Below are 19,407 nucleotides of genomic sequence, written 5' to 3'. Positions count from 1 at the left end.
TTACCAAAGGGCACTGGCGCACCACTTGGGAATCGAACCCGGGTCACCGGAATCCGAAACCCCCGCTCTACCGACTGAGCTATCGCGCCTCCTAAGCGATGAATGTCCATCTCTTCATAAGTCCATGATTCTACTAAGTTGATGCTTTTTAAATCTTCAATATTCATTTATTATTTTGGGGCTAAAGTATTTTACTCCCTAAGTCTAGGACAGTCCCATAGCACAATTAAGCAATTACTTTGGAGTATGACTGGCTAGCATATGAGGTTTTTATGTTTCCAAGTGCAGCCCACTTTATGATGTTTACAACACTAGTTACATGTATGAGCATATTGTGTGAAAGCTGGAATGGGGGAATCCCAAAGTAAAGTACAGTTTTGCCAAGGGAAATATAACTGTTAGTATTTACTCAAACTCATTTTCATGGAGCGATTGCCATGATCTCTACCAGCATTTTTTGCAATGTCTGGCAAGGAAAACAAAATTAGCTAGGGAGGGGTAGAGAAGGGGGAGGGGAGGGAAGGTTAGAGGGTGTGTGTGAATATACAGTGCGTCCCACAAAAAACGAAACCAAGATTTATCAATGATTTATCATAACCTAATCACAAATACAATAGACAAATGACCTGCCATTGTAAAGCTTAGTATCTCCTCTTTCATCTGAAATTACTTAGATTATTTCTCATCCACGCATGAGTGAGCAAAAACAATTTGAAGAGGGGATACCAAAAAGTAATTTGGCAAGCTGTATCTGGATTTCAAAAAGAAAACCACATTTTTAAAAAGTTCAATATCTGCTCTTTAATTTGATACCTCAATTACAGAAAATGGTCAAGAAATAACAAAGTTCTGGTTATTTGAAATAAGGCTTGAATTTCAATAATTTCATAAAATGAACAGGTTCTACAGGCTAGCGATCAAACTCACTTGACACTCCGTTTTGTTGACGATCAGCCATGCATTAAGTCTTTTGTTAAAGGTCAAGTCCACCTCAGAAAAATGTTGATTTGAATCAATAGAGAAAAATCAGACGAGCACAATGCTGAAAATTTCATCAAAATCGGATGTAAAATAAGAAAGTTATGACATTTCAAAGTTTCGCTTATTTTTAACAAAATAGTTATATGAACGAGCCAGTTACATCCAAATGAGAGAGTCGATGACATCACTCACTCACTATTTCTTTTGTTTTTTATTGTTTGAATTATACAATATTTCAATTTTTACGGATTTGACGATTAGGACCTCCTTGCCTGAAGCACAAAATGTTAAAATAATGGAATTCCACGTGTTCAGGGAGGAATGAAACTTCATTTCACATGACAATGACGAGAAAATCAAAATATTTCATATTTCATATAATAAAAAACAAAAGAAATAGTGAGTGAGTGACATCATCGACTCTCTCATTTGGATGTAACTGGCTCGTTCACATAACTATTTTGTTAGAAATAAGCTAAACTTTAAAATGTCATAACTTTCTTATTTTACATCCGATTTTGATGAAATTTTCAGTGTTATGCTGGTTGAATTTTTCTCTTTTTATTCAAATCACGTTTTTGTTGGGGTGGACTTGTCCTTTAACCATGCGATAGCTTCTGTGGGAAACCGGTGAAAACACGTTTATATAATGAAATTATGGAAATACAAGCATTTTTTCGAGGGAACATAACTTTTTTATTTCTTGACCATTTTTTTGTGATTAAGGTATCAAAAAAAGAGCAGATATTGAACTTTTTAGGCATGTGATTTTCTTTTTGAAATTCAGATACCCCCGCCAAATGAGTTTTTGGTATCCTTTCTTCAAATTGCTTTTGCTCACTCATGCGTGAATGAGGAATAATCTAAGTAATTTCAGGTGAAAGAGGAGATTCTAAGCTTTACAATGGTAGGTCACTTGTCTATTGTATTTGTGATTAAGTTATGATAAATCATCGCTTAATCTCGGTTTCGTTTTTTTCTGGGACGCACTGTATATATGTAAAGAATGAGGGAGTAGTGGGTCAAAGGCAGAAGTTTGAGCCAATGTTACTTATTTCCACTTCTGTTTGAAATTCTAAAAGAACAAAAAGTATTTAATATGTAATGAAAACCACACTTAACATTCAGAAGAGTGAAGAACTTCAAGTTGTATCAAATGTTGTTTTGCTCTCACAAGGAAAGCTTTCGGACTTTCAAAATTTCTTCTGTTGGGCGATTCCATACGTGTCGTAAGGGACATTTTGACAACAATAGTCTCTTGGCTGAATGCTTGAGCAATAAAATTTTCTCTTTTTTGTCAATGATAAAGTTAAAGCAGATAATGATGTGAAAACTGATAACCAACAAAAAACGAGTACGGGTGAATTAAAGGTGAAAATGTTGCAGGGAATAATTTTCCTGGTATCGCATCACAATTTGCTCCACATTTTTGAAAAACTGCTATGCATAAAGTCTTTTGTTTTGCTTATTTTTACATAGGACTGTACATGTCATAGAGCTTTTCTCTTATGACCAAAAATGCTATTCAAATTTGTAAAGCAAAATCATTCCCTGTGTTGTGTGTTATACAGGACTCAGAAATGTCCCATACGACACATTTTTACCCCTTATTCATCAATGGAAAACATATTTTGGTCGGTTTTCATTTTTTTACATGACTACCCAGTACAGTAGTACTTTAATATTACCACAAATTAAATTGAAGTTCTTTGTCTGGACAGCAGGTTGAAAAGTGTGAAAATGACTGACTTTTCTAGCATGGAATCTCCCTGTTGAATTCGATTAAAGAAATATATCTTCCGTGCCGAAAATTATCAGGGTACCTGCCTCATACATGGAAGATGATATGATTTAATTTACCAAGATGAGCTCCAAACTCATTGGTAGTCTCACTCCTAGGCACTTGAGTTTTGCCTTTTTTTGTTTACTAAGAGAGTGTATTGTGTACCAATTTGATTACTACAGGTATGTGAAATATGTTCTAAAAATGTAAAGTAAAAAAATGAGCCCTGCTTTGTAAGTGTGTTGTGTGAAAGAAGAGATAGAATTTAGGCGAGAGGGAGAGAGAGAAAGAGAGAGGGGGAGAGAGAGAGAGACATGGCAGCCTTCTTTCAAAATGTAGACTGTATCGATTGAAAAGCGTATCATCAGATCTAACAATTTCTTTAAAAGCCTGAGAGGGAGGTAATGTAACATTTGAAATCCAGGGTCATTTTTGTTACGAAACATTTTTTTTTCTTTTGGAATGAAATGCGTAATGTAATCCATCGGAGCATTACCATAGAGATTCTTATTTGCGTTGTAGAATCAAATGGAATAACTTTATTACCAACATGAAAAACAAGGGTTTAAAGTGGTTGGGGTCAATCCAATTTGAAAGAGAGAATTACTACAAACGTGAAATTCTTAAAATATTAAGTAAAGAACTTGCCCTGCTTCTTGTGAAAGAAATAGATAGAGATAAGGGGAGAGGGAGGGAAAGAAAGAGAGGGTGGGAGAGATGGGGAGAAAGAGACCTAGCAGTCTACTTTCAAGATGTAGATTCAACTGAAAAGCATTTATAACATAGCTCTAATCTAAAAATTTCTTTGAAAGCCTGAGAGGGAGAAAATGTAACATTAGAAATCCAGGGTCATTTTTGTTACGAAACCTTTTTTTTTTCTTTTGGAATTACTACTCTCTAAGCCATCGTTTTATTTTAATTTTATTTCATATTTTGTTGATTTAAAATTGCAGGCCCAGTTCCTCAAAATTTCAGAACATGTGAAATATGTGACTTCAAATATGTTAACACAATAGCAAACTTTTAGAGTTGGCACTGCTTTTTTAATAGCGTAGTAGGTTTCACGGTACACTCTGTATCATTTGTGGGCAATTGCTGGTCCTGAAAAGGACCACCCAAACTTTCAAAATGTTTGGTACTGCTTTGTCAGGGAAAATAATATCATGAAGTATAATTAATTATAATGATTTTACAGATATTTTTACTCTAAGTCAAATGTATGTTATATTCTTGCTTGTTGCCACTTGGTTTACTAGCATGAGGTATAATATTCAGATTGTTTAACACCATCATGGATAACCAACTTGGTATACACTAACTTTATAATGTTTAGTCCAACTTTAACCCAGTTTAACTTTCATTTTAGTATATTGCTCAGATGCTCCTATTTCTGTTTATATTATAATTTTTTTTCCAGTCTTTATTGCAATTAGTATTCATTGAATTCATGAGTCTCAATGAATTTCCCCCGCCAATTAATACTATTTTTATACCCCACCAAGCAAATTTTAAAAGAGGTAGTATACATTGTAGGTATCAGTGCATGGTCGAGCGGTCAGTCCGTTGCAAATATTGGAGATCAAACCACTTCATCAGGTTTTGAACAAGTGCTCATGATATCTTGCACAAACATTTGTGTTAAGGTAAAGACATGCAATACCCATTTTCCAAATGTGTTGGAATTTGTGTTGTCATGGTAATGGCATGTTATGTCCAAAACCCCTAGGAAATCTCATAATGGATCAAACTACTTCTGCAAACATTGGTCTTCTGGTAAAGATATATGCAAGACCAATTTTCCAAATATGTTGGAAGCTGCATTGCTATGGTAATGGCATTGGGGATATCAATCACTTTCAGTGATATTTTTTATGATTGACCCTTTCACATCAAGTACATTCTTAAAAGTGAATGATCCTTTCCATTTTATTTCCTATTCTCTAATCAGTCTGAGAAGAAATGGTTACAGGATGTCTTTATCAGACTGGTTCAGAATGAAGGAGAGAATAAGTTTCACAGTCAACTCAAAACATCAGAGTATAGACAGACAGTCGATCTCCTTTCAAAGTTCCTTTATCACAGGTAAAACTATAACCTTTTCATATTTTCATTCAGTGTTATATTTGTTACACAAGATTATATCATAATCATTGTAATTATGATATTTTAGTCATTAATGTGGTATTCCATTCATTATTTTATACACTACATGTTTTGATTCAGTATTTATTATTCATTACTGTCAAATGTTGGAGGTGTGTGTGTGTGTTTTTTGGGGGGAGGTAGTAAATTTGTCTCTATCTTTAATATTATTTAAGTCAAACTGAAGTACCCCTTTGATTTTCATTTGGTCTTACTTTTTACATTGCTGTGGCACATTTCATAAAGAACTTACTGCCAAGGTACATTTGCCATTATGGGATCTACCAAACAGGGCTCAGCAGCCAATCACGATCAAGGTTTCCATGGTAATTCCATTTTTATGGCAAAGATTTTTAGCACTCTTTATAAAATGGACTTCAAATGTCACATGACGAAGACTGCATTTGGAATTGCCTTGTCTTCACTGATAAAGATTAAATGGAAATGCAATATCTTAATGGATTAAACTAGTTCTTGGTGTATATCTACACTCATTTATTATATTCTACCATCATACTTTTGGGAAAAGAAAATTTGCATCAATTTTTTTTTACTTTTCTATAAAACATAGTAATTAATAAGAAATTAAACTGTTAAGGTTGAAAGGGAAGTTAAGTAATCTTTCACAAAAATTATCACGCATGAAATTTTATGAAGTAGGAACACTTTCAACAATTTCAAAGACTAGTAGTAATACATTTTCAACAACTTACTTTTAACAACATATCATTTTGAATGTGATTTTGTAAGAAATGTGGGCGTTTGAAACAATAAGCATCATCAAGGATTTTGTGTTATCTTTGAACTAGCAAAATCCCGTGGCTGGCAGTGTAAGTGTTAGGTGCTTGAATGTGGAGGGATGACAAGAATCAAAGTAATAAGAGGGATAAGAAAAGAGGTAAAAATGGGGGGAATGAATCATTTCCAATGAGTCAGCACTTGAATAACAGCTCTTCAAACCATTGCAGAGATTTGGAGAAATATGAAAGAAAAAAGAGCTGAGCTTGAAGAACAGAATAAGGATTTCTGGTGTTTTATAAGAACTGATACAATTGAAAATCACTCTTCTTTTCCGTCCTACACTCAGGAGAAACCCTTGAGACTTAATCAATCTCATTAATTTCGAGATGCATTTTGATGAGGTGATTTTCTCAGCAGGGATTTTAAGATATAGGCCTTGCTGGTGTCATTAATTACATGATTATATTTGACTCTTTCCATACAGCTACCCCTGTTATTACACATCTTTGAAATTATCACAATAAAAAACTGCAGCCATGGCTCTGAGAAGATTGGAAGAAAACATGGCTTGGACAAATACATTTTGTATTCATTAGATTTGTGAAATTGATGAGATATTTATTAAAGGGATGGTCCGGGCTGAAAATATTTATATCTTAATACATAGAGTACAATTCACTGAGCAAAATGCCGAAAATTTCATCAAAATCGGATCACAAATAATGAAGTTATTGAAGTTTAAAGTTTAGCAATATTTAGTGAAAACAGTCGTCATGAATATTTATTAGGTGGGCTGATGATGTCACATCCCCACTTTCCGTTTTCTTAAGTTATTACAAAAAAATCAGATTTTTTCTTCATTATTTCATACTTGTGTGAATAATATGTCTCTGTTATAATGAAATAAGTTTCAGCAATAAATATGTACTAAATCAGTTGTCAATCCAATTTTTCTAGTTCTTGGAAGAAAAAATTTGAATAAACCTAATTTCATATAATAAAATACAAAAGAACAAGTGGGGATGTGACATCATCAGCCCACCTAATGAATATTCATGACGACTGTTTTCACAAAATATTGCTAAACTTTAAAATTCAGTAACTTTATTTGTTATCTGATTTCGATGAAATTTTCAGCATTTTGCTCAGTGAATTCTACTCTATAAATACTTTCAGCCCAGACCATCCCTTTAAAGGTCAAGTCCACCCCAGAAAATTGTTGATTTGAATCAATAGAGAAAAATCCAGCAAGCATGATATTGAAAATTTCATCAAAATTGGATATAAAATAAGAAAGTTATGACATTTTAAAGTTTCACTTATTTTACACAAAATAGTTATATGTAGAACTCAGTGACATGCAAATGAGAGAGTTGAGGATGTCCCTCACTCACTTCATTTTTTTATTTTGTATTTTATTGTTTAAATTATACAATATTTCCATTTTTACCAATTTGACTTTAAGAACCAACTTGACTGAACCATAAAATGTTAAAACAATGGTAATTTCACATATTCAGGGAAAACTAAAACGTCTTTTACATAACCATGAGGAGAAAATTTGAATATTTCATATTACATATAATAAAATACAAAGAAATAGTGAGTAGGTGATGTCATCAGTCCCCTCATTTGCATACAGACCAGGATGTGCATATAACTGTTTTGTGAAATTAAGCAGAATTTAAAAATGTCATAACTTTCCTATTTTACATCCGATTTTGATGAAATTTTCAGTATTATGCTTGTTGGATTTTTCTCTTTTTATTTAAATCGACTTTTTGTTGGGGTTGACTTGTCCTTTGAATGTGTACATGTAGTTTGATTGAGTTGAGGATTTGACTTGAACTTGAGTGTAACAGGTTTAGTACAATTTTTGTGAATTCTGATGAAAATAAGGTAGGAAAGAATGTGCTTGTTTTCTTTACTTTCACACTTGGTACGTTCAGAAATATGTTCTTATAATTAAAAATCGAGAATATAAAATATAGGCAGGTTTCATACTAGATTGATATTAATCTTTTAGGACTTTTTCTTCATGTTTATTGTAGTTTTTTTGGTAAAGATTATAATTTGCAGTGAAATATGCTTCATTTTACTTTCTTTTCCTTTGACTGAAATTAATATCGTAGTGGACATGTTCCAATAAAAATCATAGCCAACTTTGCCAAACTGAATTTGTGTAAGTACAATGTGAAACAAAGCTATGGTGTGTACATTGGAATAGCCTATTATTTGAAAGTTCTTGTTTCTATGAGCTTTTTATATATTTATAGGTTGATTTGATCTTTCTTAATAATGGACTATTCTAATTGAGTGTCTGACATTAATTTTATTGTCAAATTGTTAAATTTCATTCATTAATTTTAATTAATCAATTTATCTACATGTGCTTAATATGTATACATGTAATGTCATTTTATAGTCAAATCACACATTGTACAGTATGGAAATGATGATGTATAAAATTCCTTCAAAATGCCCTCATTGTTGATCAAATAACAAGAGATAGTTGAAAAGTTTTTTGAAAAACACATGTATATCAGTAAATGCTAGATTTGCCAAGCCCCCCTTATGTTCCTTCTTTGTGGAGTCCAAATTTCTTTTTATAAAATTTAACGATGAATTGGTTAGCTGTTTTGGTTGGCAGAAAAGATATCAGCAAAGCTGTAAATGTACAGACAGTACAGTTTCTGTGTAAAAGCCTGCTTCACAATGGACATTTTGTGTAGCATTCATTAAAAACCTGCATAGCATATTGCAGTGCTATACCAGAAAAGACATTCCTTTTGTTTGGTCGTATCCAAATCTCTCACATGATATTTTACCTTTGTTTCATTGCAATTATTTCATATTAAAAAACCCATCAAAATCGCATGATGAATATGCATTTACAACTCAAGTAATCTACTACTCCTTTTTTTGTTAATTTTTTAAAGTCAAGGTATAGATCCAATCAACAAAGCCGGGATTCAATATTATCGTTAACAATATTATTTCTATCTTTCTTCTTTTTGTTGTTGTTGATAATGCTCCATATAGCTTGGGCCCAGGATATGACATACATGTAGATGAGACGGAAGAAGGTCAGATCCCTGAATTGGCTAAAGCAATTCGGCAACTACCTGCACCACCGGAGGTATACATTTCTTTTAATCTTATTTCTTAGCTGAGTTGATGGTGTTGTCTCAAATGTGGGTGTGGTGGGGGACACAATTGAGTTTTCCGTCGTTTTTACACACACACTCAACCCACACACCCCCACACACACATATATAACACGTCTTAGCCTTGTTCATTTAAAACAACTTAGACATATAATTAAATATTGCGAGCGCAATGCGCGAGCAGAAATTTTTAATATCCGTTCTGGCCTGTTTGCAGATACCCATGAAGACAATGCATATCTCAACAATCAAGTGATGCGTGCGCGAAGGCGAGCTAAGATTTTTGGAAATTTCATGTATTTTGTCCTTAAAATTGAACATTTGATCAACTATTTGTGATCCTGAAGAAGATGCATATGTAACAAATAATTACTGCAAGCGCAAAGCCCGAGCAGGAATATTTAGTATCAGTTCTTGCCTGATTGAAAAGGGGCCTGCAAAGGACTTTTGCTACCTATGAAAGTGATACATATTTCAACAATCAAATAATGCGAGCGAGAAGCGCGAGCTGAACATTTTCGACATCCCGACCTAAAAACTGGACATACATTCGAAGCACTTTTTGTAATCATGAACAGGAGAGGTATGTAACTAAACAATTGATGGAGTGTTAAGCGCAAGCGGAAACAAAATTGAGGTTTACACCTATAAACGGGACACTCTATTCATGTTTTATAAATGTTCTGATTTGAAACTGGAGCATTTAAGGAAGTTTTAAATAAAGAATAAACTGGTATCCCAATAAATATGGGTGCGCATGTTTAGATTTAGACCTTGAATCTGGGAATTCTAAATAAGCTTACATTTTTAAAATATTTGATATTCCGATTTGAAAAGGTGAATTTATGCACTATTTCAAGCACTGTGTAGGAAAATTCTGAATTGGATTTGGATTGCACTTAATAAATGACTCGAGTGTGAAGCGCGAGCTGATAATATTTAATCATAATTTTGACCTAGGACCGGGACATTCTAAGGATATTTTGTCATCATGTCTGAGAAATGTTTTGTTGATTTATATACTTAAAAACTTGATATTTTAAGCTCCATATCAGCCTAGTGACCAAGACATGTATAGAACAGACAATGTGAGCACGAAGCTTGAGCGAAAAATTTATATTGTGACATGAAAAAATGTCTCCCCCTCACCTTATTTTATTCACTCGTCTTCCTCCTCTTATTTTTCCTTTTCCTTTTCTCCTCTGTTTTCCTTTCTTTCTTTCTTCCTTCCCTTTTTTTCTTCTTTTCTTTGCCCCTTCTTCAAGTAGTGGGGAGGGACATTTGATATTGTGTCCCCCCTTTCAAAAGAGTGTGGGGGATACGTCCCCCTGGGATTCCCGCCCATGCATGGTGCTGATGTCAATTTGACAAGCAAGAAAAAAAAGTTTCATTCCAATATAAAGGTTATTTTCGTCCCTAGAAATTGACAAAAAAGAAAGGGTTTTTATTTTTAAAAATGTAGGTAATTTTGGTTTCGTTATCCATTTTGTCACACCGTCCAGAATTCCTGGAGGTGCTGCCTGTGGAAAATAATACACACAGCACCCCCAAGGAGAATCTTGGGGGTGCTACAGCATCCCCGCTTCCCAGGTCCACGATGGTAATGATGATGATGATGATGATGATGATGATGATGATGATGAGGATGATGATGATGATGATGATGATAGTGGTGATGATGGTGGTGGTGGTGGTGGTGGTGGTGGTGGTGGTGGTGTGATGAAAATTTGTAGCTTTTTTAATGGTTCTATTTAGTTACTGAAAAGAATGTGAAAGGTATGTAACACACTATTATTAATTTATCATACTTAATGGAAGCCTGCTATTACTTTTAATTCATCTTGAAGGGGATATCTCATTCTTGTATTCATTCAAGGGTCACTAACTGATAGTTGAAAAACTGGCCGTCTGATTACAAGTACCGGTAGTCATATATTTTCAAATTTCTATCAATCAAATACAAATTGTCTTCATTTTGTGGTTTCCTCTTATTTGTCCTTTTATGAAAATGATCCATATATGTTAATAGTAGATAGCATTACAGATTATTAGATGCAGATATGAATCTTCAAATATAGGCAAAATAAAAAAGAAGCTACAAATTATATCTTCCATTATTATTTAAAGGATTAAGTAACTTTGTGGAGGTTTACAAAAATCCGAGCTTTGGGGCTCAGACATGCTGTCAGTGCATGCAATAATATTTCTAGGGGAGACCCTGAAAATGTTATTTCATAAGCCTCATTTTACACTTTGCTTTACGTAAAAAAGTGACTGTATCCCCTCCATAGCCTAAAGTGATAGTCTTCATTATTGCAGCAATGAAGTGACCAATTAGCTGTGGTGATTTCTGGCTGACCTAAAGGTTTGCCAGTCTGATCAAAGCATTAGCTGCAAGATAGAATTATATTGTTAGAGGTTAAACAATCCCTTTGAAAAAAAGGAAATATTGAAATTACACATAACAGTTAGAACTTAGTTTCTCCTGCACTCTTCATCTGGGTCGGTCATTCGCAACCTCTTCGACCTCCAAAAGATTGATAGCCAGGTTACAGACTTCCAATTCTTAAGGAAAGTCTGGCACTAGGTGTGTTAAATGACTAATTATTCTTGTATTTACTTTTCTTGTACTGTAGGATGATGTAAGCCAGTTTGCTCGTCAGGTCATTTGGCAATTTGAAGACATACGGATGTTGATAGGTACAGATCTACCTATCTTTGGTGGTACAACATATCCCGCTGTCAGTCTTAGATTAAGGTAATGCATTCACCAGTTTTCTGTATAGATCAATCCATTTTTTTGTGGTACAAATTGTCTCACTGTCAGTGTTAGATTGAGGTAAAGCAATCACTTGAAATGAGCTGGTGCTATATTCAAGTGCCAATTTGAAAACTGGTGTAAGTGTTGGGATGATTTTTACATCAGCCACCAAACTTGACATGAGACCTTGCTGGGATAGAGGCCGTGAGGTGTATTGATGGAAGGTAAAACTATTTATTTAGTTGTTCATTAGATAGTTCAATTTCATGATTAAGTTGGTCAAAGCTCGCAAAGGATTTAAAAATGAGTAGCTAAGAGTCTTCAATGTGAATTTTTTTTTCTCTCTCTCTATTTGTCTATCAGAGATACCCAGAGTCCCATCAACATTCTAACTGGGTTAGATTACTGGCTTGATAATCTCATGTGTAATGTACCTGAGCTTGTCATGTGCTACCATCTTGATGGATTCGTACAGAAATATGAACGTCTCAAGACCGAGGATATCCCAGAACTTAAGAATGCACAGTTCTCACCAATGGTAACATATCTATTAGATTTCTTCTTTTTTTAGATCTATAATATAGGTTGTCTCAGACGGGTAAAATATTAAAAATTTGTTGTTTCATATTCCCTATTTCATACCACTTAGGATTTGATAAGCAAGAAAATTTGAATGAAATTTATATTTGAATAATCATACATGCATATGTGATAACATTTATGTGAAAATTGAGAATAATTGTCTCATATCAGTGAAATTGTGCTCAGTGGGCACAAATGAAGCTGGGTGCTTAAACTTAACAACACAAAGATTTCATTATTCTAGTCAGGATTATTCCTGGTATTTGTCTGTGTTTTGGAGATTGTATTATCTTTCTTTTCCTTAAACAGAAACAGAAACAAACAAGACATCTTTTAACAATTCCCAGGATAATCCAAAACAAAACAATACTTTATAATGTTTTAATTAATAGCGATATACCTGAATATGTATCTCTACCTTCACTTTTGTTCAAAATAATATGTAATACATGATACTCTGGTATGTACTGTATTTCATGTTCTTGTCGATTCCAGCAACATACTGCCCAATTATATTTCTAACCTGCATAAATGGAAAAGGGTTATGTTCTTGGCATATCTTATATCTTTATTATATTCTGCATATTCATTTTTTTCTTTACTTAATTGAAATTGTGATAAATCGATATCAAATTAAACCTCAACTGAAATGTATTTATAAAGTAGATTGCTCCCTATATAAATTCCTTGAAAGGTTTCAAAAGTCCCACAAAAAAAGGTCTGCTTAGTGCTTACAAACAGCATTTATGTGGGATAAAACAAGGGGAGTGTTTAAAGTAGAAATATATTGAAAATCGTAAAAATGGAGAATCATATATCAAATTAAAGGAGAAAATAAGAAGAACACGATGGTGTACATCATTTATCATGGAGACCGATGAAACTCAGTTAATTGATAGTTTAAAGTTCTCTCTCTGAATGCTTCAAACACGCAGAATTATGTCGGCGAAATTGGGGATTTTTTATGACGTCACTGTCTGTACGAGAGGCGTGATTGGCTCTCCCGCGTGAAGCTCCACTTGCATGCAAAACCTGTTGCGAGGGTACGTTTTCTCCACATTGTCACTGAATACTTTGATCCCGAAATGAAAGAAAACCCCGAATTTTATCTAGATTTGGATTTTCAAATTGATGATTTTGAAGATGAAGAGAATGATGATGAAGTGAACAACAAAGTGACATAGTTGGAGGTAAATTGGGGGAATTACGCCGATGATATGATGAGTCGGACAATTCAACTTGCAACACGATCACATGCCGATTCGCTACCAACTCATGTAGCTGCTAAAAGTGCTAGCTACACCGCGCGGGCCAAATTGAATTCATGAAAATGAATTACCACACTGTCCAGACAGAGTCTCTTACCTCTGTGACTATGAAGAAGGAAAATAATGATATAACTGTACTTACAAACAAGTGAATATAATCCGAACCTGACACTCAACGAATAGCAGCAGACGATATGCACCGACGATAAACTTCATGTGGCTGGGATAGATTGTCACTCGTTCTGTTAGATGTAATTTTTATCTCATTAATTTGACAAAATTACGAAACTCGGGGAATTATTTATCTATATAAAAATATAGTAACATCTTGTATTATTTTTTAAATTACGATAAAACCTTTTTTGAAGGAAAACGTTGAGGTAAATTAAAATTAGATGTAAAAGATCATCCCCAACATGCGCAGCTCGTATATGTGATCGTAAACAAACCATCACAAGCTTGCTCGCCTTGGCAGAGAGAGTAGATCTATGCACGTGTTGCACAGCTCTCAATCAGCAAGGAATACCAGTACATGTGTTTGAGATGGTTTGTTTGCAATGACAAACAATCATGCTTACAAGCTACGCATGTTGGGGATGATCTTTTACATCTAATTTTAATTTACCTCAACGTTTTCCTTCAAAAAAGGTTTTATCGTAATTAAAAAAATATTACAAGATGTTACTATAATTTTATATAGATAAATAATTCCCAGAGTTTTGTAATTTTGTCAAATTAATGAGATAAAAATTACATCTAACAGAACGAGTGACTATCCCAGCCACATGAAGTTTATCGTCGGTGCATATCGTCTGCTGCTATTCGTTGAGTGTCAGGTTCGGATTATATTCACTTGTTTGTAAGTACAGTTATATCATTATTTTCCTTCTTCATAGTCACAGAGGTAAGAGACTCTGTCTGGACAGTGTAGTAATTCATTTTCATGAATTCAATTTGGCCCGCGCGGTGTAGCTAGCACTTTTAGCAGCTACATGAGTTGGTAGCGAATCGGCATGTGATCGTGTTGCAAGTTGAATTGTCCGACTCATCATCATCGGCGTAATTCCCCCAATTTACCTCCAACTATGTCACTTTGTTGTTCATTTCATCATCATACTCTTCATCTTCAAAATCATCAATTTGAAAATCCAAATCTAGATAAAATTCGGGGTTTTCTTTCATTTTGTGATCGAAGTATTCAGTGACAGTGTGGAGAAAACGTACCCTCGCAACAGGTTTTGCATGCAAGTGGAGCTTCACGTGGGAGAGCCAATCACGCCTCTCGTACAGACAGTGACGTCATCAAATTCGAGTCAATTCAGAGACCGATGCGAGGCATATTTCGGAAAGGCATTTTAGCGTTTTTTAATCGGCGATTTTCACCTTATAAATGTATTATTTTCGTAATTTTTTTTAATGACCCACTGATAATCCCCACATCATTACCTTTCCATTGATATATAATAAGACCACATTCATAATCAATATATTTCTCCTTTAATGAAAGATTATGTTACCGGTAGCTATTCTATCTGACAAGTCTTGTATTATTGGACAGTTACTATAGGAAGTGTGCTTCTCAGCCAATCAGAATCAAGGAAAGTTGTCAGATGTGACATTTTATCAGATAAGAATGTTGATGAAACACTCCCCTGACCCATGTTTCAAGGATGAAAACCGGGGACTTGTTATCGCTTTTAGATTGCTTTTTTTCATGCCAGAGATAGTATTGGGGGTCATCTCATTTCATTCTTTGCATATAACTAAATAACCATTTAACTGGTCAACTTGGTCCAAGTATGCATATATGAGTGACAATGATCTGAATAGATTTGGGGGTCATAGAGTCAAAGTCACAATGGTCATTATGTTTCTGAAAATGTCTCTTTCTTGCAATAACTGGCTTGTGTATTCATAAGTGAGTAAGGATGATTCAGTTTGATTTGGCATAGTCAGACATGACCATGCAGTCAAGTAAATGAAAAAAGAAAAAATATCCAGCTTTGTTTTTATGCAACAGTGCATGACAATGGGGCATCTATTTATTATAGAAAACCGTTGAGCAAACAATCGTTCATTTTATATTAATGATATGCAACATTTATATAGTGCTTAGTGCTTAATACTATTACCCCAGGTTTAGCACGCCTACCCCTTATGAATCGTTAGGAATACATCAACCTCATTGAATAATAATGGCTTTCCATTCTATGACAGGAAATCATAAATTTTTAACATGCTTTGAAGCTAAAGTAATCATGTAGGTAAATTGAATTGATGTTTCTCTGAGACGTACATGTATCCCATTGAGAGGTTTCCTTGGAGATGAATGACTCTTTTCTAGAAGTAATAACCTTGCAGTCCCTTTAGCAATGTCATAGGTGACGTCAGTACTAGCCTTTCATAAGCTTGAGCTTCCAGTTATTATCCTCTGTTTTGTAAGTGCCAAAGATTTGGGGGCTGTTGCATAAAAGCTTGCCTTTGAACACAACCCAGTATAATCAAATGCAAGTTCCGAATGCATGTTTGTGATTGGTTGAAAAAAAATCAAAGATTTACGACATCTTTTATATACTGCTTAACCACATAATAATTTTTTTTAGAGTAATTTCTTGTGAAAAGTATATTATTTCATTGACTTGTATATTCACGTAATTTACATAAAACAACTCATACTGGTTTTTGTCTCGCCTGCGTAGCGGAGCGAGACATAGGTATCACTATTTCCGGCGTCGTCGTCGTCGTCAACAATTGTGTTGTACACCCAATAACTTTCTATATCTTCGAGGTGGGATCACCAAATTCATACCAGAGGTCCATCTCTTGAAGGCACAGGTCAAGTTCGAATATGAGTCGAATGTGAATAAGGTCAAAGGTCAATGAACTTTCCATGACTGGCACTGTGCTGTGTTTGTACACACAATAACTTTCTATATCTTCGAGTTGGGATCACCAAATTCATACCAGAGGTCCATCTCCTGAAGGCACAGGTCAAGTTCGAATATGAGTCGAATGTGAATAAGGTCAAAGGTCAATGAACTTTCCATGACTGGCACTGTGCTGTGTTGTACACACAATAACTTTCTATAGCTTCGAGGTGAGATCGCCAAATTCATAACAGAGGTCCATCTCTTGAAGGTGCAGGTCAAGTTTAAATGTGAGCCAAATTTAAATAAGGTCAAAGGTCAATGAACTTTCCATGACTGGCACTGCTGTGCTGTACACACAATAACTTTCTATATCTTCGAGGTAGGATTGCCAAATTCATACAAGAGGTCCATCTTTTGAAGGTGCAGGTCAAGTTCGAATGTGAGTTGAATTTGATGAAGGTCAAAGGTCAATGAACTTTCCATGACTGGCACTGTGCTGTGTTGTACACACAATAACTTTCTATAGCTTCGAGGTGGGATCACCAAATTCATATGAGGGGTCCATCTCTTGAAGGCACAGGTCAAGTTTGAATATGAGTCGAATGTGAATAAGGTCAAAGGTCAATGAACTTTCCATGACTGGCACTGTGCTGTGTTGTACACACAATAACTTTCTATATCTTCGAGGTGGGATCACCAAATTCATACCAGAGGTCCATCTCCTGAAGGCACAGGTCATGTTCGAATATGAGTCGAATGTGAATAAGGTCAAAGGTCAATGAACTTTCCATGACTGGCACTGTGCTGTGTTGTACACACAGTAACTTTCTATAGCTTCGAGGTGAGATCGCCAAATTCATAACAGAGGTCCATCTCTTGAAGGTGCAGGTCAAGTTCAAATGTGAGCCGAATTTGAATAAGGTCAAAGGTCAATGAACTTTCCATGACTGGCACTGTGCTGTGCTGTACACACAATAACTTTCTATATCTTCAAGGTAGGATTGCCAAATTCATACAAGAGGTCCATCTTTTGAAGGTGCAGGTCAGGTTGGTTCGAATGTGAGTTGTATTCGATTAAGGTCAAAGGTCAATGAACTTTCACACTACTTTGTTCCTCTAATGACATGAACTTTATAATTTTATACTTTTTAACACTAACATTTTACTTCAGAACTCAGTACTCTCTATACCTGAACCAGATTTTGTATTTTACTTGTTTATTCTTTAAAAACTGTTGTTGTTATCTATTTAATGAGCTATAGTTCTTGGCACCATTTATAATATTCACACAAATTTGCCAATTGTGCAATTGAAAAGCTGTCAAAGTTTCTTAAATGTTACCCTTCAGATTTGACATGCAGTCTCTTCATGACTGCAATATGCAGGCGAGACAACGCTTGGCGTTTGCCTTGTTTTTTATGTTTAGAAATATTTTTACAATTATGGTGTTTATGATATTGAAGTATTTATCTTATCTTTTGTTTGAAAATGAATATATTTAGAAAAAGTGTTCTTTGAAAGATTAATTTGATTTTCCATTGCAAAAACTTTTGACGGACCTCCTCCCCTTCAGAAGTGGGTATACCTCCTCAATTTTACCCTGTACAATGTGCTATGCCAGTAAATTGATTTTTACAAAAATAAAACTCAAATTATGTAATAGTCTGGAATAAAAAGTGATGGGGAAAGATATGATTTTGAAATTCTGCGCACTTACACCTAATTTTTCCCATAATGCATTTCATCTTGACTTTGAATTTCAGGTTGTGACAGATATTGCTCAAAACATCCTATCATTCATCAATAGTAACTGCACCAAAGAAGGACATACCTATTGGCTCTTCAAGGGTATGTATGTGAGACTTATGGGTTGTTGCAAGAAAATATTTGTAATCAATTGCAAATATTCTGTTGCAATGTTACAATTGATGGATCGATTTTAACTATAGCAAATAAGATCATTCTCCTTGTTTTAAGAACCAGATTAGCATTTAATCACCAATTTACAATTAATTGCAAGACATATGATTGTTTTGGGGACTGAAAATAGACTGGCGATTGATCGCAAGTTTCATGCAATGCCCTATTATTCTAAGATCTAAGCAGCCTGATGGATATTTATGCACATTTTTTTTTATTCTAACAAAGCAATTGAACACCACAATATAGTGTATCATCACTTCAAAATAACATATATTTTTGATAAAACCCTTTTGAGCAAAACAATTCATCATCTGTCTAGTCATGTATAAGTTTACACATACTGATGATAAAATTGTTACTTTTAAGAAGTCACTATGGTCATCTAGGGAAATTTATGGTACTATGATCAATGCTTTTCTTATTATTTAAATAGCTCAGTTAGCTACATTTTATATTTATCCTCTTTAATTTCAAAATCAATAAAGTTCCTTGAAAAAGAAAAAATTATATATTTCAGAAAAACTCTCTCTTCCCATTTTGTATTTTCATGAATGTAGAAGTTGGAACCATGTCATGTTTATAGGGAGCACATTTTATAAATAAGGGGAAGCAATACTCTCATTAAGTTTTATTTGGGCATCAAGAAATTACCTTTGTGACTTTTGACTAGTAAAAGTCTGTATTGTCATCTTAGAAAAAAAAATCAAATGTAAAAAAAAAATCACATCAATGCTGGAATCAAGCATTTGTTGCTTGAAATCATTAAAAAAACAATTTTGAAAAGAAACTTCAGGCTTTTTAAAGTTGAAAACAAGCAGCCACTAATTGTCATTCATTAGCATAGCAGTACACATTTGTAAGTATTCCATTTTTAAACCCTAAATATCTACATGTTTCTTCTTTGAAATTATATATATATATATATATATTTATATTCATATGCATCCTGTTAAGCTCTTATACCTCCAACTCTCACTCCATTATTTCTTTGAAATAAGATAACCTAAGTTTGCTAAAATTACTTAAATCTTCTATCTTCTCATTTTTTTTGGCGAAATATATTTCCTTTCTATATTTTCATATGTAATAACTCTTTTTATAAAACTGGTTCAAGGATGTAATCCGATAGTGAGCGTGTATGCAAGTCATGTGTTCATGCCCTGATTGTCTGGAACCTTTCAGCTGTGCA

At 34.2% G+C, this 19,407-nt stretch overlaps 1 protein-coding gene across 1 annotated transcript in view; it reads left to right on the top strand.

Moving 5' to 3' along the window:
* LOC129260644 (erythroid differentiation-related factor 1-like) overlaps window positions 1-19,407 on the top strand; it is a 46,220-nt gene that overhangs the window by 7,497 nt on the left and 19,316 nt on the right. Inside the window, exons 3-7 of the mRNA XM_064114263.1 lie at window positions 4,713-4,846; window positions 8,690-8,786; window positions 11,451-11,572; window positions 11,939-12,113; window positions 18,059-18,143. Of these exons, the coding sequence (XP_063970333.1) occupies window positions 4,713-4,846; window positions 8,690-8,786; window positions 11,451-11,572; window positions 11,939-12,113; window positions 18,059-18,143 (613 nt within the window). The remainder of the gene's footprint in view (window positions 1-4,712; window positions 4,847-8,689; window positions 8,787-11,450; window positions 11,573-11,938; window positions 12,114-18,058; window positions 18,144-19,407) is intronic.

The sequence above is a fragment of the Lytechinus pictus genome, unplaced genomic scaffold, assembly GCF_037042905.1.
Source record: "Lytechinus pictus isolate F3 Inbred unplaced genomic scaffold, Lp3.0 scaffold_19, whole genome shotgun sequence".
Taxonomy (NCBI): domain Eukaryota; kingdom Metazoa; phylum Echinodermata; class Echinoidea; order Temnopleuroida; family Toxopneustidae; genus Lytechinus; species Lytechinus pictus.
The sequence above is the reverse complement of the archived record's forward strand: the minus strand, read 5'-3'. Positions and strand labels throughout refer to the sequence as shown.